The 27,125-nt window shown below is 40.7% G+C and overlaps 1 protein-coding gene across 1 annotated transcript in view; it reads left to right on the top strand.

Annotated features, from left to right (window-relative positions):
• Positions 1 to 27,125, top strand: part of LOC121945193 (low-density lipoprotein receptor class A domain-containing protein 4-like) — a 270,140-nt gene that overhangs the window by 225,623 nt on the left and 17,392 nt on the right. The window contains 2 exon segments of the mRNA XM_088084994.1: positions 25,305 to 25,459; positions 27,074 to 27,124. Coding sequence (XP_087941120.1) covers positions 25,305 to 25,459; positions 27,074 to 27,124 — 206 coding nt within the window.

Genomic DNA, 27,125 nt, shown 5'->3' with positions numbered 1-27,125 from the left:
TCTGATCTTCACGCTTGGCATTCTGCTGGAAGCCAACGTGGCTCCTGGCTAGCGTCGCTAATGATGATTAGGGCTCCTGCTCCATGCAGCATGAAGATCCTGCGTGTGAATTATTAATATAGGTCATAGTCACAGCATCCGGCTTGGCCCAGCCCAGCGCCGTCCCAAGACTATCGCAATACATGGCCCCGCTTACCCACAGCCTGCCCCATCTGTCGGCCAGATTAACCCAGCGGATCACCTACACCGCGGTCCGCGCCAGGTGAGGCTCCATAGAAGGGCCCCGCCAAGACTCGTCCGCATCCGCAGCATCCTGTCAGCGATGCCTTTATCCATCAATTCCAAATCTTTAAAAGTTGTCACTCTCTAATGGCATAAATTTTCCAAAATTTCTGTGCATTTGCGATTGTAATAATGGCCTTTTCCATAAACACTTAGTCCCCCATGAGTTGTGCGGCACCCTGGGCTGCTCATTTACAGCAATTATATTTTCATGAGACAAGAATCTTAATGGGAAGAGTTTATGGTTCCTCATAAGAAACTTGCTTCCCGTGATGAATTGCATCCGTGTGTGTGTGTGTGTGTGTGTGTGTGTGTGTGTGTGTGTGTGTGTGTGTGTGTGTGTGTGTGTGTGTGTGTGTGTGTGTGTGTGTGTGTGTGTGTGTGTGTGTGTAGGCGGGTGGGACTGTTCCGAGTCCCATTTCAAGAGCCAAATTGCTTTCTCTCTGTTAATATGTGACTGTTGCTGCATTGAATGTCTACCAGCCTGGCTGAATGTCTAGGAGCCAGAGCACAGAGAGTGTGACAGACATGCCCTCTCAGCTGTTTTTTGTCTGCAGATGTACACACACACACACACACACACACACACACACACACAGACAAAGTCAGACTGCAGCTTCATGCACCGTTTAATGGCAGTGAATCAGCTTCACTCCAGTTCTGTCTAATTCTGCTTTTAAAAATCCCAGTTTTTACCCAGAGTAAACTCTGTATTGTGAAAACACCCTCACTCTAAAAGATTTCTTCAAAGCTGTCCAAAGAATTGAGCAAAACTCACCATGATCTTAACCTGACTCCTGCCCTGTGCGCAGAAAGAGTTAAGCCACCACATCAGCACCAGAAGTACTGAAAGATTACTAAAAAGATATAAAAGTGTGTGTCGTCTGTGCGTGGGTGTTGCTAAGTTGTTGATATCTCTGGTTACACTCGGTCTTTGTGTCGCCCGAAAGAGTTCTAGCTCGTCGAGTCAGAAGCTTCTTTTCATTGTGCAGCATTCGCCGAGAGCTGAACTCCCCAAGTGGTACTTCTACAGAGAGACAGAGAGAGGAGAAAAGGAAGGAAGAGGGCGTTGGGTGGGGAAGAAGGAGTGTGAGAGAGAAGGCAAGAAAGATACGACAACAGGGAAGAAGAGAGATAGAAAGAGGGGAAAAAGGAAAAGAAGGAAGGAGATGTCAAGTCTGCGCTGTTGCACTGCTCTCTGTGCCAACTCTAGAAAGTGAATTTAGAAGATAAAATAAAAACACAAAAGAGAAATTAATTATTAAATATCCATCTGACCTCAGCTGGATCAACCTCTTATCAGCAGAGCATACACATACACATACACACAAGAGGACAGATTCTTAAACAGATTTTCAAAAAAGACAACAAAAAGAATCCTAACATATTAAAGGTGCAGTTCACCCAAAGGTCTCAAAAATACAATAAATATTTTTTCACATACCTCTCGAGCCAGGCAGGCATTTGTCATTTAATTTGGTTTGGGTTGGAGTTTAATAACATTTTATTGAATCAGAGTACAGTCTCGAACATGCTTTTCAAATCTTTTTTGAATGCCTTTTCAAATTTTATTCAATTTAATTTTCAAAGCCTGCAAATAACATAGCTTATAAATGACTAAAATGAGCTTTTCAGGCAAAAAAAAGTCTCACGCCCCCTAGTTTCAGGTTCTTCAATGTGAAGTTTTGGTGCTCTTTGTCTCATGTAATGATCAAGTGACTGTGGATTTTGGACAAGGCAAGCAATTTGAAGACTTAACCTTGTGCTTAAAAAATAGCTATGAGCATTTTTCATTGTGTCATTTTATTGAACAGACAACTAATCAGTTAAAGGAATGCATGTTCCACAAAATGATCATTTTTCTATTCATGTCTCACCTTATGTTGCACTAATTTTGTCAAGAAAACTTTTTCTTCTATGCCTCTGGTTGAGCAAAGACTCTTAAAAAAAAAAAGAGAAAGTCTTGATGAACTCAAGTACTGGGGGTCCATGTTTACCAACAGAGAAACTACATAAAAAATATATTTACAAACTCTTGCAGTACAATCCAAATCTCATCTATCTAGTCGTATGCTCAATATGTCCCAAACACATGCATTTTCACGAAAAACATAACATTTAAAACACAAGATCTTAAACAGTTAATTGAGTAGCTCTGATCAAATATGAACCAAGATTCTGTCACTGTCACATTACTTGTTTACCTTTTTCTCTGTTTTCTATGGTCAATTTCTAAATATTTGCATCTTTCTACTATATAAAGGCCAGTTTTACGAAAAGACCATCTTTCCAGCAGTGAAATACCTATTAATTGCTCATGAAAATAGCCCTGATATGAGTCATTCTTTGCCAAGATTTTTACAGTAACTGTTGCATCCTCTACCTAATGGAAAAATGATATCTGCCCTTTTTATAAATCTGTGGAATTCTTCAGAAAGTTAAATTTCTCAAAAGTAGAATAGTCAAAGACAAAATCAGCAACAAAAAAAATTGAAAACATAGCGTTGTATCTCCACTATGCTTGTAAAACTCCATTTAAGAAAGCTGAAGAAACTGACCCATGGTTGAACCTTACTACTGACTTCTGCTCTAGAGAATGTGTTTTATGTCATTTGGAGGAACCAGCCCTTTAAATTCTTGACTTTACCACTTTAAATGAAGTTGAGTGAAGCAGACAGTTGCAGAGGTATGGAGATACTTCTGCAGCAACTGGGTTGGTCTTTTTGCCCAGAGGATTTCAGTTTTTCTTCTTTTTGGTTAGACATGAGCCGCTCTCCACATTTAACTATCCTCCCCTCTGTTTGAACCCCTTCAATCCCCCCTCCGCCCCTGCCGCCCCGGGTCTATTTATACCTCCGTCCCTCCCTCAGCAAGCCTAAAACATCCTGGTCATCTCTAAAACACCACCACCATTACTTAGAGAATGTCTCGTCCCCGCTCCCCTCTGCCTGCTTCTACTTCTGCAGTGTCTTTTCTTTTTTTTGGTAATTTCCTCTGTTGTCGGCAGCTGTTGCTCAGCACCGCACCGAAGTTCAGCCTGCGGTCACGGACAAGTGTTCCAGCGAGGAAAAAAAAACTTTTTTGATAGGACTTTTTTTCCCCCCCCCACACGTATTTCCCTTTATCTTGCGTTTTACTCCTCATATACATGCACGCCCCCCCCCCCCCCCCCCTTTTGCACTGACGTTGCTCCCCTCTCTCGCTTCTCTTTATCACTGTCTCACTTTCACTGTCTTTCTTTCCTTTTGGTCTGTCTCTCTTCCTTCCTCTCTTTTCTGTCTCTGTCTCTCTTCCCTGCCTAATCCTGCCTGCCAGGCATCGCTTCATGGTTGTTAAGCATTTTGCTCTGTTTTGCTCTGTTGGCTCGGCACAATGAGACCGCATGTGGAAGACATGTTTACACCCCTTCATGTAAGAATCGGAGGGAGTGGGAGGGAAGGTAGGAGACAGAGAGGAGGTGGGATCAGCGAGAGGGAGGCAGAAATGATGACAAAAGTATATATAGTGAAGTGAAAGGAGAGGAGGTGGGATATAGAGAGGAGGCTAAAAGAGGAGCAATAAATGATGAAAGAAAAAGGATGGATTAAAAATCAGACAGACTGAGGGAGAGTGAGAGGAGTGTGACAAAAAGAGTAGAAGAGACACATAATGAGAGAGAAAGAGGAGAAAACACAGACTAAAATAGAGAGAGTCCATCTTGGTGGCGAGACAGCGAGTATGACAGTGAGTCATAGCAGAATAAAACGCCACGCAAGCATATGCTGCTGTTGAGGAGCCATCTTTTTCCAAAATGGAAACCAGTTATGATTTGCGGGTAGAGATGAAAAAGAAAAAAAAAGGCGAGCAGATTAAACTGACTTATTACAAACAGACGGGGTGTAATTACACACCAGAGGAGGAGGCCATTTGTCTTTGGTTGGTTTTTAGAAGACAAAGAGCGCTCTGTTTCCTCATTATGTGTTTTAGATGTTTTAGTCCATTTAAAGTTTTTCACTTTACCTCAGAATTGGTTTCTTGGTAAGGTGTGAGATGTGGCTGCAACTACTTTTACTAATATATCCAGTATCATTTATCTTTTGCATATTTTAATTAGTCTTTAAAATGTCCCAAAACAATGGAAATTTCCCAGAGTTTGGACTTGACTCCTTAATTTAAACTAAGAGAACTCTTTATGCTGCTTCATACAACGATATATTAGACAATAGCGGGCTTTAAAATACGACTGCAACTAGCTTGTGTTTTCTTTTTAACTTATTATTTTTACCATTATTCTTTCTGTCTATAAAATGTAAGAAAAAAATGAAAAAATGTCCATGATGTAGGAATGAGATGTGTAAAATTCACCCATGGGGGTCGCGATCAGGTTCCCACATACTTTTGTCCATTTAGTGCTCAAGCAAAGAGTTTCTTAGTCTTCTTTTTACTATACATCGATCTGGATTAATAAATTGATTCAGCGATCAATAATACGATATTATCCAATGTATGTTTTCATCTTTAAGATACACTTTTGTTTTGAAATTCCTACATTACCTCCGTGTCACCATTTTCGTCCAAGCACACCTCCTTCCTAAACCTTCAAATTGTGCTAGCAGCCCAGTGCCAGGCAGGTATTAGTGAGAAGCCTAGAAGAAGACAATGGGGGTATTTATTGATGTCATCTCATATCAATCACAAAACCGTGAATTGGATCAAATTGACTTTGCAATATAAGCAGATATATTATCATTGTCCAAATAATCGATATCACATTGTAATGAAACATATGATTACAATGCTAGTAATAACATGTGTCTTGGGTGGTCAGATAACAAGTAGACAGCACAAAGTACAAGAATAAGTGATCCACCAGGTCACATTGTGAGCAGATCACTCAAAACAAGAATCAAATAAAAGATCGGCACACTGTATTAAAAGCTCCCAGTAAATTTTAATTGTGTATAGTTTCAATCAAACAGAGATCTTCGTCAGGCATTTTCAAAGGATTTTAAAATGACACAATTAAAGTTTACTAGGAGTTTTTAATACAGGGTGCAGATCTTTTGTTTGATTCTTGCTGTGGTTTGATTTTTTGATCCAGCACCTTTAAAAAAAAGTCCTTTAGCTGTGCGCGCCCTCCACCTTGCTCGATCATATCAATCAAACCACTTGCCTCGGTGGTCAGGGACCCGTTAGACCACATATCTTTCGTAGGGTAAACACTAATGCTTGATGCATCCCCCAGCAAAGTATACATCATCCATGCATGGTGTGGTGGTTGTTTTGGTGACCACACACTAACGCACTATAATTTGCCCATTTTACGATGAGTTTGACCAAGTTTTGCGAGACCATTATCCATCATTTTGCCCTGTGGAAGGAGACGCGTTAGATTTTCCCGGCATTTTCCCTGATACCTCCAGCTATACCAGCACAATGTAATGCTAATGTAACTAGCAAGCACCCATTTGTGTTGGGATCGCTGAAACACATGTTGATACCAGATATAAATAGGCTCTTAGAGTCAAACTCTCAAAAAATTACACACAAACACTCTTTCGTACTAGAGGTGGGTGAAACTGACATCCAGTATGATCCCAGGATGTCTGAGTAACCCCAACAGATCAAGCAGCTCCAGTTTGGATGCGTCCCATGTCTCCCAGAGCTTCCTGTGTTCCACCCACAGTATCCACTGCTGTCTCTGGCTGATCACAGCAGCCACCGACAGTTTGCAGCACATATGCAGCATACTTTTGGGAGGTGTCTGCTACCCCGACTGATACTGAAAACCTACTTTAGAGTTGCATGTTAAAATCGCCTCTCCTGTGGGGGTGAGGGAGGAGGGAGGGGGAGGTTGCCTGTTCTATCAAATGAACATGTGCCAGGAAGCATGCAGACAGACAGAGAGACAGACAGACAAAAGCCCACTCGTTTCTTCCTCCTCCTCCTTTCTCTCATCTCCTCCGTTTTGTTCTTTTTTCCCGCCGCTCCGCTGTTTTGTTGTTCAGTCTCTGAGATGAGACACAAGACGCCACGCTTTGTTGTTTGTCTGCCTTTAACATCTGTCTGCCTTTACCACATTCTCCGTGCACCTCTATCTCTTCCTCTGCTGACTTTCTCCCCTCATCTGTCCTTTCCCGCTCTTATCTTTTTTCCCGTTTCCTGTCTGTGTCCAATATCTGTGTCACCTCAACCTGAGCTATATTTTCTTTATCTTTATGTTTTTTTTTTTGTGACTCTTTTGTGCAACTTTGGCAGCTTTATGCTACTTCTTTTCATTTCTATTTCTTTTTTATTCTCTTTTTTCTCCGTTGGTCTGTTCAGCCAGACCTCAGCATGACTTTACCGTTTTCTGCCTTCAGCAGCCTGTGATGTTGACCTGTAGAGAAATGAACACTGCAGAATAATTTTCATAACCCCCCCTGCTAAGTTAACAAAGATCTATGAGTCTGGAAGGCTGGCTGAGTTGCTGATAGGAGTCAGCAGGGTGAGATGGCTGTTGTGCACGCACATGTGCTCTCATGTGCATGTGCAAGCTGTGTTGGCTTCTTAGCAGGCGTGACAACGGGGCTGGTATTGTTTTCACTCGGGATGTCAGGAGAACAAATACTTTGGGGTACCAAGTCGATGCCAATATTCAGAATACGTAGGTACCTGTGCTGCAATTCTTCTGAATCTAACACGGTGGCATGTAAGCCTACAAGTGTTAAAGTCTGTCTTTGTATGCCAAAGGAATAAGAAGAAGAATGAGTGTTATGTCCTAGGGTTGGTTACATTTCCATGACTGTCAGTCATCAACCACTGAGCCTGACATTGTGACTTTGAAGGTCTTTTGCATCTGATGACGTATGTTATGTCATCCAGCAGTTTCGTTGGCTCTTGAACTACAGGCTGTACTTTCATATTGCTCGCCACCCATGTTGCGATTATGGACACAATAGCCACTTATACACAGAGACCGTGCCATAGGGCCACAACAAGTCCACCCCTCATACCGCACCCACATTTTTACACAGAACCAATTGATGGTGTCATCATTTCGCTCCTGTGTGTGAAGATACACTTCATCGCGGCATTCAGCGATTAAAGGAGGCATGACGTTTTAACACAGGAGGATCTGTGTCTGCGTGATATACAATATACATGTCGGCAGCACTTAATAAACAATAATAAAAGCATAACATGTCAACCATTTAACTGACAGCTGATCTCGTCCTCTGCTCGGAGGGTGAGTAGCTCCCGAGTCTCATTGTTTTCCCAGTTTGTGGACATTTATGGCAGTGTAAATGTGGCTAAAGAGTATAGAAGCAGATCAGAAGACAGACCCACCTCTCTCTCTTTGTGTCTCCTTCTCTTTCTTTTTGTCAAACTCAGACAGAAATCTGATCAAGCAATAAAACTAAGCAGTGGCGATCAAATATAAACCAGGACTCGGTCACTGCGTTGCCTATTTCTCGCATCAGGTGTTTTCAGAAACTTGTTTTTTTCCATACGGTTTTACTCAAAAATGAGATCATTTGTCACCAGCCAGCCACCATTGTGTCAAACCGACGAGTGTTTGCATTACTTCACCCAATACCAGGACCATTTATTAGCCTTGTATGGTGCAGTGCATTCTGGTAGTTTTAGGTTTTCTACCTCTTGCGCAAAAGCCAATCTCACAGTCCTTTCTCTCTTTTTTTCTGGTCATGTAGCACCAGTGTAAAAAGTATGTGTGTCTTTCTACTGCAAAGACAGCCTAGTTTGATGTGATGACCGTCTTTTAACTGGTTAAATACTTTTTTTAAAAAGTAGCAATTTAGATTCATCTACCAGATAAACTACCAGATGGGCAAACCTTTTTAATCGTCCAAGTTATTTGCTGCCATCGCAAGGATTTGCCACTGCTTACATTTCCGGTGACTTTTTTATCATTTCACCTCAATATTACCTAAATATTACAGGTTCAGGCATGTGGTTAAAAAAAGTGACAAAGCAGCGTTACAACAAGTTATTTATGACTTACAGTAACATTGCTTGGGACAATAGTCCTCCTTCCACCTTCTTTTCCCGTTTCACTCTCTCACACACACTGAGACACACAAATAGACCGTTGATTGGAGAGCCCTGTGGCCCTGTCTCAGTCCTGTCAACTGTGCTGCTATAATGTTTGAAGTTGGTGGTTTGCAGTGTTTTAGGTGGTGGATTAACAAATATCTCTGCACGCAAAGTTCAGTAACAACAAACATTTTAAATATACCATATTAAAGGATATCATCTGTGATCATTTATAATGTTATTTCCAATAAACTCCATCTTGTTCCTTTTAACAAAAAGACAAATCTAGGACATTGCCAGACCTACCCTGATAGTGGTTTTTAAATGTGATCTTGTACATGAGTAGAACATAATATCAATGTCAGCTGTATCCATCTGTCTGTCTGCCTGTTGGTCTTTATATGCCCTTGGGTGGTATGTGAGTTTGTATGTGTCCTGTTGGCTCATATCCTCCCCCTGAGGCCGTCTCAGCAGCTTGCTACCATGTGTCTGTCTCCTCTGACTGCTGCTGCTGAAGAGTTTGATGATGATGATGTGTATGTTAGCAATGAGGCTAACAAAGCCTGTGGTCGCCAGTCACTGTCAAAACTCTGCTTCCAGTTTAAGGCATATTACTGCACACCTCTCGTATCCTAATCTGCTCCAGGTTATTATGGTCTGTTGGACAACACTGTCTGGCGTCCCCCACCCCGCAATTCCATTCATTGTCATCACAGTGATTGCATCATTTATCGCCTTGCTCCTTTAGCTTGTTGCGGTACTTGTTGGGCTTTGGGTGCAGGCTGTTTTTGTTTGTTCAGACTGATCACCTTCACTTTGCGTCCGACAGTCATTTGCTTCCAGCATGCTTAGAAATAATGGACCAGACGGCACAGTGTCCTTCAAAATAATAGTTGTAATGCTCATCACCATCAAGCAACTAGACAAGCAGAACATTTCTCTATAGAAAACTATAAAGAAACTATAGTTTCATATTTTACTTTATGGTTTATTTTGTTTATGCCATCTGATGAGCACTTTAAGTCCATCTGCGTGGCTGAGGGGATGTCTACACAATGTACGGCACCAAAACAAACAAACATGGAGGAGATGGAAAGCGACACTGAAAATAGGGATTTAGCACAAGGCACTGACACTTGTGTCAGCATTTTGTTTTTCTTAGTTTTTATGAGTTTTTATTAGTTTAATTTGTTAAACGTTGTTGTAACTGTAGTTTATGTAACTTTATTTTATGTCAGTAGCTACTTTATTTGTAACTATAGTTCATTTAATCATTTTGTATTTTAGTGGATATATATCTTGTATCACGATATAGCCTAAAAATATTGTGGCATTATTCTGAAGCCATGTTGCCCAGCTTTGGGGTTGGGCAATAGGGCTTGAAATTGTCTCAATATTTTTAGGATATTTTTAGGCTACGATGCACAATATGATACATAATATATATCTTAATATTTTGAAATCTGCTCTAAACTACTAAAGACTACTAAAATAAAAAAATATAAGATGAACTACAGCTGAAGTAAAGTAAATAATAAAGTAATAAAGTAGCTACTGTTAAAGTAGCTACTGTTATAATAAAGTTAAATAAAGTCCTGTGATAATAAAATAAGTAAAAGTGAAACACTGGTGCTTTAATTTTACTTAACTTTAAAGACTCCAGTTCGGCCAAAGTGTAGATGTTTATTCTGTGAACTTGAAGCTTGTGGTCAACATTTAGATCTTAGCAGTTAACAGGAAGTTGAACTATAACCACGGAAACAGTTCTCCTGTTAATATATTTTTAATATTTGCAGGTTGCACTGGTGCTTCATGGTAGCAAAATGTGACAGAATTGTCGCGACGGGAGCTCTGCTGATACAGATAGACACACATACCGTCCGCTCATACTACTGTTTAACTTAGTAACTTAAACTGTTACAGTGGCCCGGTAAACATGATCATTTATTCACACATGCTTCACCTGCTACAATGCTATCTCTCTGAAGAAAGTGGTCTGGATGGGCAGAGGAGTGTGCGTGACGTGTCATGTTTTGGTTTTTTTGCGTGTACATTCATGAGTTCAGGATACATTTCACATCTCCAAGATAAAGCTTTTGTTATTTTTTAACCCCAAAAAATCCTAATTAAATAATTTTTTATAATAATACTATTTATATTAAGATGTCACTAATAATAATGGTTTGTCTACATTTCAGGCACAATTTGTACATATTATATGAACTAAATGACTTTCACCACCCCCATTATTGACTGTTTTCACTTCCTGATTCATGCATTCAACTTGAATTTATGTGAAATAGTTTTGGCAAATTACATTTTTTTGTGCTTACTCTGTTAACACTTTATAAAATCAGTTGCGTAGCATATTTATTTTCTGCATTATATGCAATTTCAGGATTTAAAATATATATTTTATGTTTGTCCCCATGTGTCTTTGAGTGGTAGAGAGCCAAAATTCAGGTGTGAGTGTCGTGCTGGTGGCTTAAAAACACGACTTGACATTTGATGCTCGATGTTTGCAATATAGTTGTTTTTTATATCGCACGTGGAACAAGCCACGATTCATTGAGAATATTCGATATATCGCCCACACACCCATACACATACACATACACACACACACATACGCACAGATATAGAAGCAACCCTGTTGAAGCTTTGAGCAACTGCAGGCAGAGCTCTAATCATATAAATGTACCTCAACCCCCGCACACACACCCACTCACACACTGACCCTGGCTGACCTCGGTCAACACCCCACACACACATACACTCGCTCTCTTTAACCCTGACATTTGTGACCCTCCAGTCTGGTTCAATCACTCAGAGAGAGTGTACTCAGTTCGGCTTTATGGCACTGGGGTTGAGGGGGGGGGGTGTCTAGACACTATCCTGTCTGTCTGGCTCTGATAATGTACACACACACACCTGAGCGACTGGAGGCCACCTCTGACTGCTGGCGTGTGTGTGTGTGTGTGTGTGTGTGTGTGTGTGTGTGTGTGTTTATGTGTGTGCGAAGTGACATGTTGAGCCAGTCGCCGGTCGGCTGTCTCACCGTCTAAATGAATACTTAAACACTGCTCCCCTCTCTGCTTTACTGCTGTTCATGAATATTACATCATTGGAATATTGATAATATTAGACTATATTGTAATATTTATGATATGTTATCACAGAGCTTGCTGTTATTCGTATCTTTGTTCATGTTCTATTCATGCACATGGAGATGATATGGCTACATTAGTCCTTTTTTTTCAGGAGCCAAAGTGGGAATTTATTGCCGGCTCAGCATTGGGTCTCATCATTATGGCCTACCTCAGCAATAATCAAACTTAATCTAAAGTGTGGAAAGGGCATTTAGCAATAACGCAAATGCATGTAGAGTCAGAGTTCCACTGAAATATATGTGACAAGAGAATAAAACCAGTCTTGTGCAAAACTTTTGCAATAAATTGTCTCTGCATGAAGGTTTTAATGTTAAATTTTGTTCATGCAAATGTATGGTAGGTTTTGGGAAACTAGTTTGTCAGTCAGTCTTTCTGACATTAATTTCAGCAGCATCATATATGGAGTAGAAAAGTGGTAATTAAACTAATAACTGTTTTATGGTCTTATTTTTAACCTTTTTATTCCAGCAAAGCACTGTGTGACCTTGCTCTTTGAAAGGTTCTATATTAAAGAAACTATATTTACTTACTAAAATGTACATGTATAATATTGTAGAATGAAAAAAGAAAATAGAGAGATTTTTAAAGCAAAGTAAAACTGCTGCACATAGCTGTATATATTTGTAATTTCTAATATAAACATTGACTGCCAAATACTATTAATTATCAGATTTTTTTTGTTGTCTTTCATAAAAAGGGTAAAATCTTTGCATTGATTTCCTCAGCCCATTGCCCTGCTCTCTCTCTCTCTCTCTTTTTATTCATTGGACCACAAGTAAGAATTAGCAAGCTAGCACACTGAATGCTTCCTGTTCTTCACTCCCCACCACTAGGACACTATTAGCCAGGAAGACAGACCTTTGAAAGCGGCTATTGCAAATTAAATTTAGGAGTGCAAATCTCAGCGCAGGCCGGCTGATTCTAACCTGCGTAATGGCAGCAACAGAAAGTTTGCTGATCTGGCAGAGAGTCTGTGCTGGCTCAGTTTGAGTTGCCATTCAGGCCACTAACGTTCCATGTCCTTGGACCATCTTCCATTTTCTGCTTTGGTTTTGTTCATCTTAAAATGGATATGATATTACATTACTCATATTACCACAATAAAAGTAGCAACTTCTTTCCACCTCCACATTTTGAATTAGGTAATTTTACATATAACCAGTTTCTATAGAAATTTAACTTTTAATTTTTAATTTATTTATGTATTTTTGGTTAAAATAACATGGTACTGGTCCAGAAAAGTGAGCCTTAAAATGATGAGATACATTTTAATAGTATTTAAATTATTTTGTAAAGAAAAAGCCACAGCCATACAAGCAGATGCTGAAATGTCTGGTTCATCTTTGACCTGCTGTACTTGCCATGGCTGTGCACACAGTTTTCCTTTACATTCTGGCAGAAACAAACTACAAAAAGAAGGTGCTGCTCTGTCATAATCCGTAATTATCGTTTCAAGTCCTGTCATTGAATGTGTTTGCACGCAGTTTAGCTGCTGGTTTCTCAGGTTCAGAAATAAAAAAAAAATTATATGAGTAAATCATGGCAGAATGTCTCCAGTCATAAAGCACAAGTTAGAAGTAGCCATCAAATATGAATCTTGATTTTTTAATCCCATTTAGTCTCTGTGGTGGAACACAGACGGGCTGTGTGATTCCCCTGTGCTTTGTGAGTGAAACAAGAAGGGATAGATGGATGAGGAGCAAGAGAGAAAGGGAGAGAGAGAGAGAGAGGGAGGGTGGAGAAAAGAGACAGAGCTGTAATTGTTTGTTCTCTTGTTGCCCCGAGTCCCCATAGCATGTCTGGCACCTTTCTCTCTCTGTCTCTCTTTCTGTCTGTGTCAGTGTCTCTCGCTCTCTGTGCATCTCCCTCCATGTCTGACACACTCATTACACCCTTCTCCCTCTTCCCTCCTCTGTCACTCTCATCCTCATTTCCTCCTCACTCCCATTTCTTTCCTGAGATACCTGTCGAACAGGCTGAGCATCCTACACACTGGGGCATTTATGACTGCTGCATTTTAGTATTTACTGTATCAACTAAGATATATTCAACAAATATATATATATATACATATATATATATATATATATATATATATATATATATATATATATATATATATATACACATATATATATATTTACCAGTAACAGTTCTCAGTTCCTGTCAAAATGTCTCAACCTGTAAGGTAAGGGTTATCTAATGTAGACGAGACCCACCTGGTAAAATAAAGGAGTCCTCATAGTTCTAGAAGCCTATTTCCAAATGAGTCGAAACCTGATTGAATCTAACCCCCAGCAATCTCGTCTGAGCTGGCGATACTGGGTCCAGTCCATTTCAGTGTGCTGGTACACCGCTTAACACGAAACGCCGAGGGCCGTGTCAGCCAGTATCAGCAACCACTAAACTGTCAGCTGACAAAACAAACAAAAACATCAGCCTACAGGGGCTAAAGCCATGGTAGCTCTCCTAGTCGACAAATAATTATCTGCATGGACATTAATGTTCACGATGTGATTTTTTTTTGTAAGGCTGAATCACATCCATCAGTTCTCTGTCCTATCGATCTCGCTTGACTTGTTTGTGTTTGTATGTGCCATGTGCCTGTGGTGACGTAAATGTTACTTTCACCACTGGATCTGCCAGCCACAAAAACTGTTATGTAGTGTGCAGATTCCATCTACTCGTCGCACTGTAGGCGTATGCCGGCGTGGTAATGGTGTGGACCACTGTTTGGCTGGAGAAACAACGCAACTTCTGTTTTGTCTTGCAGAGATAGCAGTCTTTCTCTCTCTAAACATCTTACATTTTTGTGTTAATATGGCATAATGTGATTGCACAGATCTATGTTCAACAACAAGAGTTATGTCCACCTTTACTGATTAGAATGCATTCTTAAAAGCTGAATAGCCAATGTTGCTCTATAAGGGCATGCTCAAACAGTCTAAAATACAAGTTCAACATTGAAAAGAACTTGTAAAACTACTTCAGCAATCTCACAAATAATTTGAATGTCCACAAGTTGCATAAACTTTGCAAATGAATTGATTTATTTAAATAAACATTATTATCAGTGTCTGCCACATTTACATAGCACTCTGTAAAATCTGACAAGTTGATCGTACTTTAAATAATAATAATATAATAATAATTTCCAATTAAACATTTCATTTTTAAGTTGCAGCAACTTCACAATATTAAGTAAATATAACTAAACTTTAAGTCAATGTGACAATTAGATGTGAAATAGTTATATGTAATTACATTTTTCAAGGCAGTCAGTTTCCTAGATTTTTTTTTAAGTTAAATCAACTTTTCAGGTTTTATAGTACAGAGTGAGCTGTCATAACTTAATTATTCTGATTATTAACGTACATTGATATCCATAAATGAATCCCCAGACACTGCAGCAAACCCTCTTATATTCTTATATTCTAATATACACAATGAGATTTACTAACAACCTGGTATGTTCCCTTTTCTGTGGTCAGTGATCAGATGTTTGGAGCATTATCTGATTGATTGTCATTGCGACTGTCGTCTTCCTACTTCTCCGCTCTGACGCTTTTTCTCACTTGCATTGCTGTTGCTAGTGCTATTTGTAAGCAGGTGTATCTGCTTATCCACAGTGCTGCTACTGCTGTGGTACTTAAACATTGCATATGCTGCAGCTGATGGTTTTATCTGCTCTGATTAAGTATTTCCACACTGTTGATTGTAATGCAGCACCTGACTGTACACACACATTTCTTTTTGCTTTTTGATACATGTCTGCTGCTGTGGCGCCCCACTCTGCACAGTGTTAAAGTCACACATTTAAACGATGACTTTTCATCAACTACAGCGCCCCCAGCTGCAGATCTGCTGTAGATGCATTATTACTGCTCCGTGCTAAAACCACAGAGGAACCATTAGTTTACAAAGACTAGTGAAAGACTAATGATTTTGATAGTCGACTACTCTGGAAAACCTCTAGCTCTCTCTGACATGCACACGCACGCACTCAAGCACAAACACTGAAACACAAACAGGCCCCGTCTCCTCAGGGTTAAGCATCGCTAAACTAGTTCAATATTTCCATGGAGAGACTGACTGACTGCAGTAATGGAGGGAGGCTGTAACTGGGCTGATATCTGCTACATGCTGTGTCACATGCAGACACACACACACACACACACACACACACACACACACACACACACACACACAGTGGTTGAGAGAGACTGTTGCTGCCAGGCAGATACCAGCCGTCTAGACGTTACAATGCACATCTCCCAAGGGAGGTAGAGATGTGTGTGTGTGTGTGTGTGTGTGTGTGTGTGTGTGTGTGTGTGTGTGTGTGTGTGCGCACCTCATTTTTTCTCTCCCTCCATCTCCCCTAACTCGTTCTGTCCCTTCATTACTGAACTCTGTCTCCTTCCCTCTAACTGTGCCAGTCTTTTTAAGTGTGTGTGTGTGTGTGTGTGTGTGTGTGTGTGTGTGTGCGTGCGTGTGTGTGTGTGCGCACGGTGCGTGCATTTGCTTCCTTTCCCTGCTTGTCTCCTTCTATCTCTTTCTCTCTCTCTCTGTGCCATCGTGTGTGTGCGTGCGCGTTTGGTGCATGTGTGTGCCAGCCAGGTCGCTGCAATGGCGCCCCAGCAGCTCCGGGCCTTGTTGATCACGGCACCGTGCCCAAGGGTTACCATAGCAACGGCAGTGGCAGCAGACAGGGCTGTGTGTGTTGAAGGAGGACTGTATATGTGTGTGTGTGTGTGTGTGTGTGTGTGTGGGCCCAGTGTGGTGGGCAGCAGGCTGTGAACTCAGCAGGCCTCTAGCTGGGCTGGAGCTCTCTGGGTAGCAGGAGAAGGACGAGCAAGTTGGAGCAAAGAAAGTGTCCTTTATTTTGGTCTTTCTGTCTCTCTTTTTACTTTATACATATATTATAAAACAGGTTTATAGTTCACGGATATACTACATGTCGAAGTAAAACTACAGATTAAGTGCCCGGGGCTTTGGGACCTGCACAATTATGCAGCAGTCGCAGCACTTCCTCTATCAGTCGCGGAGGAAGTTTTGATTGCCAGGTGTGATTGTGGGAATGGTAATTTTTTTCATGACTGAGATGTAGCTCTGGAGTGCAGCAGGAAACAGGAAATGACTGCAGAGGAAAAAGCCAGCTGGAGGGTTTGTTGAGCTCAGCTTTGGCTACGTGAAAGAAAAAAAAAATCCACCTCACTTTCTGCCTCCACATTATGCCAAGCATTTTAGGAGAACACGCAAATCCCAGTCATTTCACTGTCATTTCCATCTGTTTTCTGCTGTCTCCCAGAGCAGCGCCCCAGTCAGGCTGCGTTTTTTACTGACGGGCGTCTGTTGCAGCAATTCCACAAACTGCTGCTTTAGCTCTTGGGCTTCGTGCTGCTCGGCTGCAAGATAGGGTTCATAACAGCTGAAGCTTGAGTCGGATAGAGACAAGAGAGAAAAGGCATTTCCTCTGCTGGTGGGAGTAGCTCTCCTACTCTGAATTAGCAAGCAGCTAGTGAGCTGTTCCCCTGTACGCTCAAGCTCTGCTGTCAGCACACATCCACTTTCAAACCGGAATACGTTCACGTGGTTTGGGACAAAAGACTTCTCCTTTGTGCAAACTGAACAAGTCAGGCCTGGTTTTTCTCACAGAACCGTCGAAGGTCATCTGAGCATAAATGTTAAGTTTATTGAGCAATAACAATGTTAGAGGCCCCAGCTGAGTGTAAGCATTCTCTATAGATAACCATTAGCCTGATTTTCATTTCAGGGCCAAACAGGGTAGCCTGGACGCCCTCATTAGTCACAGAGTTTTCCCCAGCATTAACTATTTCTGTTTGCCAGCAGGAATAAATTTGTGCAGTGTGAGTTGGTCCAAGTTAGATGGAACTGTGCACTAAAACAGGCTGTTACTAAGCTAGCAGGGAAAAGTTGACAGAGGCAGATAATTCTGTGCTTTTTTTTAAATGAGTGTACAAAATAACCTGTGGCTCTCACAAAAACAGTGTTTATCACCCTTAACAGTCCTGTATATAACTCATTTTCAGGTTTATTGCTTTGTAGTTCCAGTGAATGCAATGAAATAGCAGAGATAAATATCTTAAAACCTAAAACCAAAACTACCGAAATGACGAGATACCATAGTGAGAACATGTCGGTAATTTGGGTTAATATAATAAATGTTCCATTACAGAGTGATAACATCTCTTGCATTTCTGTCTGTGTCCTCAGACAGTGTTGTGCTCTGACAGCTTTTTTTTCCACTGGCAGGTCCACTGAACTGTGTGACCTGCCGTTGGCCTCTTTCTCTCTCACACACACACACACACACACACACACACACACACACACACACAAAGGTCAGATGTCAATGGGTCACCGTGTGTGCACTCTCTCTCCTCACTGTTTACTCTCTGCCAGTGTTTGGCTTTTTTAAACAGAGATTGGGGACGAGCTACTGTGAGGGCTGTTGGTGTCTGATAAGGCTTGCTATCACCGTAGTATTTTTCGGTACTGATCAAAATGTGTCTGTTGTATAGAGTATCAAAAAGTATTGTAAGCTAGTATTCTACATTTATATCCAGCTGTGAACCCTTGTTGGCTGTCATTCCTCTACCCCCTCACTTGATTTCCTGTCACCCCTACCCTACTGACTATAAAAATAATGATAATATGTAAAGGAAAAGTAACATTTTGGTACTGGTGCTGAAGCTAAGGTAGTATTTCAGCACAAATTTCAAGTTATACCCAACAGTAGTCTCTAATGACTATTATTATTTTAGTTCCCTACTTTACTTTCAACTTCATCTTTCAACCTCAAACTTTATTTTGAAAGTTGAAGTTGAAATTACAGTAGGGAGCTAAAATAATAATCTTGTGAGACACCAGGGCTGGGTATATTTTCCACCACATTGTTGCTGGTTAAGGAAGCAGATTCACTTCCTCAGCCACAAAAACGGCTGCAGTTAAATAACAGAAGTGTCTTGAGAATTGCATGTTAAGCTATGACTACTAATGATACTATCTGGTGGAAGTGAAAGAGCCAGTTCAGTAGGTTACAGCCTATCTTTTATGAGGGGAAACCACCCAAAGGGCACAAAAGTTATCAAAAGATACCTAAACACTTTCCCCCATCCAATTAAATAAAAAGTACTACACTCGAGCCAAAAACCCAAGTCTGCAGGCAGCACTGCTTTCACCACAAATATAATATTGATTTGAATATTAAACTCAACCTTCAATAATAACGATAGATAATGTAGAGTCATTTATTTTGACATCATGGATTCATGGGTAATTATTCGTTTCATATGAATGCAGTTTGTCTTTGATAATACTTTGTTGCACATGCAGAAATTTTTTAGTCATTGAAAATAGAAAAACACTCAAAAATAAAACAATTATTTGGTTTGGCAGGCCCCCTGCAGTAAGTCTAGGGCCTCCTAGGAGTTGCAGACCCCCTGTTGAAGACACAAATTTTCGGAGAATGACTGGAATAACCCAGTGCCAAGTAGTGTTAAAACTTCTCCAGTCAAACAATATCTGCATTCAATCCTTTTTGTACCCAGCTCCAGAAAAAACGACTATTTCTATGGCTTTGCTTGAAGCTAATTACTGCAAGCGTTCTTTGATTTAACTCAAACTAGAAGTTGACAGATCATCGGCCTGGCTAATTATAGGAGCTGATATTTGGCATTTTGCCGATTATCTGTATAAGCGTTTAATGATTGCCGATAAAATTAATCAATTAAAAAGTACAAAGGAACTTTTACTTTGTAAAACCTTAGGGAGCTATTTCTTATTTATTCTTTTTTTTAATTCAAATTTTCAGTTGACTTTATTAAAGAAAAATGCTGGAAACTTTCTGTAAATTATGTTAAAAGTGTCAGTTTTAAGTGAACATTTGCTAAAGGTATTTAAAGTTTTGACATTAATGTTTGTTATAATTCCAATTCTAAATATTGTCAGAAAGATTTTCTTTTTTATTGTAAATGCATACCAGTTCCAAGTATCGGGTATTGGTCTCATTAGGTACTTATAATTGGTATCAGTATTGGCCCGGAAAAACCAATATTAGTCGACCCCTAGTGCAAACTGAGATGTTCCCACAACCACAGGAGCTCACAGTCTGGGGTGTGGTGAAGTTGAGCACACGTTATTTGACCGTCAGCAGTTAAGCTCACGAGATGGCACCACAGCATTCAAAAATATGGCCCTGCCACACACTACACACATGACGTACTCTATTGGCACTGGTATCACTGTAATGGTATGGTATCTTGTTAAATTAACACAGCCCTATAGACAACCTGAGAGGATATTTGATCCCTAAGATCCTTGTTCTCCAGGTTTATCCTTTTTTTATGTTTGTCTTTTTATCCAGCAGACTACTTTCAGTAAATAGGTGTGTGTTTCTGAGTTGCAGCCAGCGTCTGCACATAGTTTGAAGGAGTAATGCAATGGTATTGTCTGAACGGTCACTTTCACATGCTTTAAATAAACTCAATGGCCTCTCTCCTCACCACGGCAGGAAAAAAGCGATGGGCCAGCTGGCTTGCAATGCAAATTATTCAGCCTGTTGAAGGAATAAGGGTGCTGCAGACGCCGGCCTGATATTGTTTTGACAAGTGGATTACTGTTGTAATAACATCAGACTGGTGCTGGTAATGCAGACTGCCAGCACACACTGATCTGTGGCCTGCGCCAGAGTCAGTGCTGTACACTGTGTTCTGGAGCGTCTGAACTGGGTGGATACTGGAGTTCAGGCAGGACAGGCCGTCCCTTTTTTTTGCTGCTTCTTTTCTCTCTTCTCTCCCCTCACATCCTTCCTCCCCTCTCAACTCCTCCTCCGGCTTCCTTCCGCGCCGATGTTCAGACGAGAGGCCGCTTTGCTTTTTGTTTTTGCTTGAACTGTAAAAACATCCCCACCTATACTTCAGAGGACAGCTCTGAGTCAGGCATCTGGTCCGTGTGGCTCTCACAACAGCAGAAAGCAGCGTATGTGATATTTATGCGGTAGGCTTACAGAAGGGCCGGGTTGACTTGGTTTCCCAGAAGGCTGTTCTCTGAATGAAATCCTCCCTCAGTCCCCTCCCTGTGGTGAGCACGCAGGCCTGGGCTGGTAGTGGCTCAAGCTAGCTCTGGATGGCTCCTCAGTGTTTGGCTCCTCAGTGCTGCAAAACATATTAGAGGGGCCAAGTTATGATGAGCAAGATAGGAATGAATAAAAGATTGTGTTTGCTTTGATTTTATCAGTCATTGCTTTTTGCAGCGTTAATGTTGCAATATTAGTCTGTCTGTCTTTAGACTGCCATGAAAATTGCACAGACATTCTTGGTCCCCAGAGGATAAACCTAATGATTTCAGTCATCCCCTGGCCTTTAATTGAACACTGCCATCAGGTTAAATTATTTTCTCTTTTTCAGCAAAGTATTTCAAGAGTACCAGATATATTGGCACAAGTTTGCACAGACAATCATGGTACACTGATAATTAATTCTAATGACTTTAGTGATCCTCTAGCTTTTTCTTTAGCATCACCATGTGAGAGAGTGAAATGGAGTGAAATGTCTTAAAAACAATTGGATGGATTGCACTGAAATTTTATGCAGATTTTCGAGTTCCCCTCTGGATGATTTGAGATAAATTTGATCCCCTGACTAGCTGCTTGCGCTTGGTAGATCAGTGAAGGAGTAGTGTGCATCAAGGTAGCTAGCGTTAGCTTTAGCATTAGCAGAAACATTGGGGAGGTTCAGCCAAACATGTTTGAGCCTCATTCAGACCCAGAATCACATGAGAAATCTGTTGTGCACCAAAATTGGTGCCACATTGCACCAAAAATGTTGTTTGCTAGTTTGCTAGCTTGTTAGCTTGTAGGCCAACTGGCAGTGGCTGAGACAGAATTAAGGTTAATAATAAGGAAATAAGGTTAATTTTGTCTGGGTAATGATCTAAAGTAGCTGGGTGATGTGGAGAAAATATCACAATATTTTTTAAACTAAATTAAACATTTGAAATTACTGTCAAATGTCTGAGAAACAGTTATAACAACAGTATCAAAAAAATGACTTGCATTGCTTGATTCCTGTCGAGGTTACAATAAATAGGCCTATCAAACATCAATTTTGTCTGAATGTCCCAGTATTTACTTTATTATTGGGATAATAGCTGCAACCATAGAGGGACTTTGACAGTTGTCTTGTCATACATTGTGCCACAGCAACACTAAAACAATAAAGCTGTGTGTGCATTAATACACAAATTGAAGCAGTTATTTAAAAGTAACACAAAAATCTCTTTCCCTAGTAACTTTCATTTGCAGTAATTGCTGAAGTAATTCAATTACTTTTGAGAAGAGTAAGTAAGCACTGTAACTTATTGCTCGTAACAGTAACTTGCGTAACACCGCACTCATAAGTAGGAATTGCTTAGCTCTCAAAGTGACGCAGGGGTTCAGTAGACATGCAGAAACCAGATGTACAGGGATTTTGGTGGTTTTCAGAGCACTGGTTCCTGTAATGTAACTTAACCTCAGCGTCTCTCCCTCATGGCATGTTAGGTAATTTTTTTGGCTGGACAAGTTTTTTCCAGAACCCTCTGCTTCTCTCCTCTCATGTGTGGTTGATGACATTGCCAGAGGGTCATTTACTGCCGTTGTGGTTCTTCATCTTCGCTTTCTGCACTTTGTTGTGTGAGAAATGGGCACTTTGGTATTGTTGTTGCTTCATCGTCCTCATGCATTCATTAATGAGGCGGGACTCACTCATTTGTTTGACACTTCACCACCTCACTCATCGCCTTTCATCTCGCAACCGAAAAGTTGTCGAGCTCGTCTGCCGTTGTTGTTTCGCGTTAAGCACCTCATTCCTCCGCTCTTTGGTGGTTGATGTCGGTTGGTTTTACTGGCTTAGGTTTCGTTCTTCTCAGCATTTTTTTTTCCGCCCTCCATGTGGTTTGCGCTAGTTGGCCTCCTTCCTCTCAGTCTTACCCCACCCCTCCCCTGTGGCTGCTGTGGTGTGGGCAGAGGCAGGTTTGGGTGGGTTTACGTTTCAGCTCAGGCTCGACATTAACCCACCCTAATGCAGACGAATAAGCCGGGGAGGATTACTGAGGCTGGGAAGACTGGGAAAGGTTGGGTTTTATTGGACTAGACTGGTCCCTGCCTTGATTTTTTTATGTGTTTCCTTCACGTTTTCAACTGTTTTTGTAAGAATGCATGATTTATTTTGAACTTACATCAGTCCTATGTCCAGTGGTAATCAAATACATGACATTTTCTTCAGATTTCTTTTTAATTTTCAGAAATTATCATCTTGTCTTTACTTGATCACATCCTAATTGTATCAAAAACTGCCATGGTGGATTGTGGGTAATGCACTCGAAAAATTGCACATTTTGTGGAGGAGGTGTCCGCCAGAATCGAGGCATTGTAGCTCAAATAGCTGAGTGAACATTGTGTCATTGTTCTTCCAGAGCTCCGCAAATACACAAGGACACAAACTGTTTAAACACGCCACACACAGACACTACACACACAAATAAAGTGAGTGTGTGTCCAGCAGTGAGTAACGTATGAGTCAGAGGTCAGACTGGGTGCCAAGACCAGACAAGGTCAAGACTTCTGCTCAGAGCGAACCAACGACTCACAACGAAAGACTCTCAAACTGTAGACGGGGGGGACCAAAAGTGGGAGACAATGAAGAAACAGAGTGGAGAATGATGGTGGTTGAGGGAGGAATGCAAGAAGAAAGAATTGATAAAGGCAGAAAAAGTTGGGAGAGTACAAAAAGATAGTTGTTACAGATAAAAGACTAGGGTGGAGGGACGGGGTTAAAGGAAAGATGGAGATGGGGGCAAGTGGAGATGCAGGAAGTGTTCAGAGACAGAGTGGGAGGACAAAAAAAAGAAAAAAGGATGAAACAATGAACAAGAGCGGCAGACGTGACTGTAAGGCAGTGATCATTGTCTCCCAGCGGTGCCCTGATCTGGGAGGCCAGGCCCAGATCAGCGCTGATGCTGGCATGTGTGTGTGTGCGTGTGTGCGTGCATGTGTTTGTGCGTGCGCGTGCATGCATGTCACTGTGTGTTGTTTGTTGAGGACAGTAACACCACAGTTATTCAGTTATCTCGACAAAGAAACCACTGTAAGCTGGGACAGACACCAGAGTGTCAACACTCATCTTTTCTGTGATTTTCAGCTTTTGTCTGTAGATTCTCTTAACCCCCACACACACACACACACACACACACACACACACACACACACACACACACACACACACACACACACCAAACTCACTTGGAGTTTGACCTGTGCTACCCCCTGCTGGCCAACATTAGTTATGGCAGTTAGTCAGAAAAGTGATCAATCAGGGAATCTTTGCCTCGTTAAAAAGTCTGAATATTTCAATTTAAAACATTGTTTCACAGCTTAGAAAACAAAAAAAGGATATTTACTGTTTTTAGCTTTTGATTATATTACAAGATAGTTACCAGCTTACTTAACCCAATTGTCATGAATTGTAGAACGCTGTTGTGAATAGGACTTTTTAAAAGTAGACTTTTCTGACATTATTGTCGGGTATACAAGAGTAACAAGCTGAGCATATTCGAATCTACTGCCTTTAAAAATTTCAAGTTTCTTAAAGGCAACAATTTGCGACTTTTTACCCCAATTCCTACAATGAAATCCATTCAGTAGCCTGTTCTGAAGCTTTTGAAGGAATCACTGCGTTCCTTCAGGTCAAATATCCAGCAATGGTGGATTTGCAGATGTTCACATTTTAATTTTTAAAGCTACAGTTTCTAACTTTATGAAAATAACTTGTCATTTTTCTTAAAACTGTCATTGTTATGTTGTTGTTAAATGCATGGGACAAATAAATTGTGAGAAAAAATCATGTTCCTCCTCCTCTTCCTACTGCTTCTGATGGCATTTTCTAGAATTCACCACGGCTGTTTGAAAACAACCAATCAGAGCAGAGGAGGCTCTAACTCAGCTGTCAATCATGTCCATCACTGCTCTTAAACAGGCAGCACTGCTCAATTATGAATTAAGATTTTTTTTACTGCATCATGTATTTCTCACCTCAGGTGTTTTCAGAAACACATTTTAGTGTACTGTTTAGCTGTAACGTGGAATGTTGCTCAGGCCAGTAAGTGGTGTTTTATTTTATTTCTGGAGACTTTTTCCAACATGGCGGCCAGGTCACAAACGTCTTCATTTTACAGCTAAACAGTATACTAAAAAAAATGTTTCTGAAAACATTTGAGGTGAGAAATAGGCAGTGCATTAACAGGCTGCCTAGTTTGACAGTTTGACTGCAGTTCACCAGCAATGATTGACATGATTGACAGCAGTGTGAAAGACTCCCCAACTCTGATGCACTACAGAGGAACATATTTTATTTTTTGCAGATTATCTGTCTCATGTACCACTGTGTCGACGCAGTGACAGCTTTAGCAAATATGACTAAAAGTTACCAATTGCAGCTTTAAGAATTTCTTGTTATCAGACCGACTGTTAGCTTTTTAGATTACTTGTCAACATTCTGGTAAAGACAGAGAGAAAAATGATATTTTGTGAAAATATGATTTTTCTCGATACATTGCTTTACTGTAATCCCAACATTTGAATAATTACTTTTCATTCAGTCTTTTTCCTGCACAGTTTTATACTAAACAGCCTCAAAGTAGAAATAGTGCAGATGTACCCTTTGTGCAAAGACACTTCTTATTTGAAATGTACATTTTTGTGTTTATTTTGCAGATGCACATCTTTAGTATAAACGTTTGATGCTCATCCCCCTTCTCTCCTTCTGTGTGTTTGCGCAGCTGAACTGGAGTTTGTTCAGATCGTCATCATCATCGTGGTGATGACAGTGATGGTGGTGGTGATCATCTGCCTGCTCAACCACTACAAGCTCTCCACCTGGTCCTTCATAACAAGGCAGAGCCAGGCCCGCAGGCACGACCATGCCCTGCAGCAGGTCAGTAACACTGTGTGTGTGTGTTTGTGTGTTTGTGTGTGTGTGTGTGTGTGTGTGTGTGTGTGTGTATGTGTGACAGACAAAGAGATACTGTTTGTGTCGGGATGTGTTTAGTTGCTCTGGCAGGGCTGTTCTTTCAGCCTCCTTGCCAATAACATTTTGATCTAAACTGATTGTGAGTGAAAAACTGTGCGCGTGTCTGTCTGTTCATCTGTTCTCACTGCATGTCCGTGCTGCGTAGTCTGTGCGGCAGTACATTTCTTTTATTTCGGAAGCAGGACAAACATAGCTTACCAGTTTGTTCCCAGTAAAGCTGCGCTGAGCTAAATGAATCTCTTTATCCCAGTCGGAGTCTCTGTCCCAGTTTCACTGAGGTAACAGCTTTGCTCCAGTCTGTTAGGTGAACTTGCTGAATTGGTTTCTTCAGAGCCAGACTCTGTCAGGCCTTGATGTTTAATTCACTACAGTGCCGTCTAGACAGCAGCGGCTCTGCCCCCATACTGACATGTCGGCGCTCTGGGACAAATACACACACGTAAAAACTTGCATATGCGCACATTGTAAAAAATAGACTCAGGTACTGAATGCAAAATTATTGGTGCGTTGATGTTTTCCAGCTTCTTAACCAGTACATGAAAAAACAGATGAAAGCTTTTGTATGCTTGGTTGTCCCATTACAGATTATTTATATTCAGCTAATAACCTCTCATCTTGTCTTTTTCATCTCTCCTCTCACTCTCTGCTCTGCGCCATCCAATCAAAACAAAAAATTATGCAAACAGAAGCAGACACATCGCAAAAAAAATGCCATAAATGCAACATCAGAAACCAACAAGCCGACAAAGCCCTGCGGCAGGGAAAGTGCAATTTGGAAGAATAGCCGGTGGCCTTTGCCCCATACAGACATATAAACTACCAGGATTTATGCATGTTTGTCCTCCTTTTCATGTTGCTTTTTCCTCTCTAAATATTGTTGACTGTGCCACCTCAGAAAAGATCCTCAAGTCAAATGTAGACGAAGCAGAACTGCAATTATTTGATAGTTGTGTTTTTTGTGGCTTTCATCCTGCTTATTTTTAAGACAGCAGCCGTCTGCCTTTTGTTGTCCTCGCTCCTAAACAGTGCAAGATTTTGGGTTTGAAGCCATCAGGCACTACGTAGCATTGTTTCATCTTTTGTGTCCTCATTAAGTTGTTACTTTTGGGTATTTTATTTATTTTTTACTCTTTATCCTTTTTTGCTAAGAGGAAAAGTTTGTACCGTCAGCTTAATGGTCTCACATCAAAAACCATCCCAGACATATTAAACAACAAAGTAGTAATGACTGTTGATTTCTAAAGTTTTTTGGATGACAATAAATCTAACACAAACGTAACACTTTGTCAAATACACATTAAATGTTCAAAAGATTAATTCATCACTTAAAAAAAGTTAAATACAGTAACTTCTCATGTTTGTTCATAACATGAGTGTGAAAATCGCTCTATAGCTCAAACATGAAATTGCTTTCATCTTTAGACAGGTAAAGAACTATCTTCAATCTTAGTGCCACCTGGGATCTTTTAAAAATCTGATTCTCATTCTTTCTTGTTTTTGTTTTGTCTGGATGTGTAGGATGGGTGTCTGTGGCCTTCAGACAGCAGCTCTCGACAAGGTGCCTCGGAGG

This window comes from Plectropomus leopardus, chromosome 11, assembly GCF_026936395.1.
Source record: "Plectropomus leopardus strain MGB_pleo_1.0 chromosome 11, ASM2693639v1, whole genome shotgun sequence".
In the NCBI taxonomy this organism is placed as follows: Eukaryota; Metazoa; Chordata; class Actinopteri; order Perciformes; family Serranidae; genus Plectropomus; species Plectropomus leopardus.
Note: the sequence above shows the minus strand (reverse complement) of the source record. Positions and strands in the feature narration are given on the sequence as shown.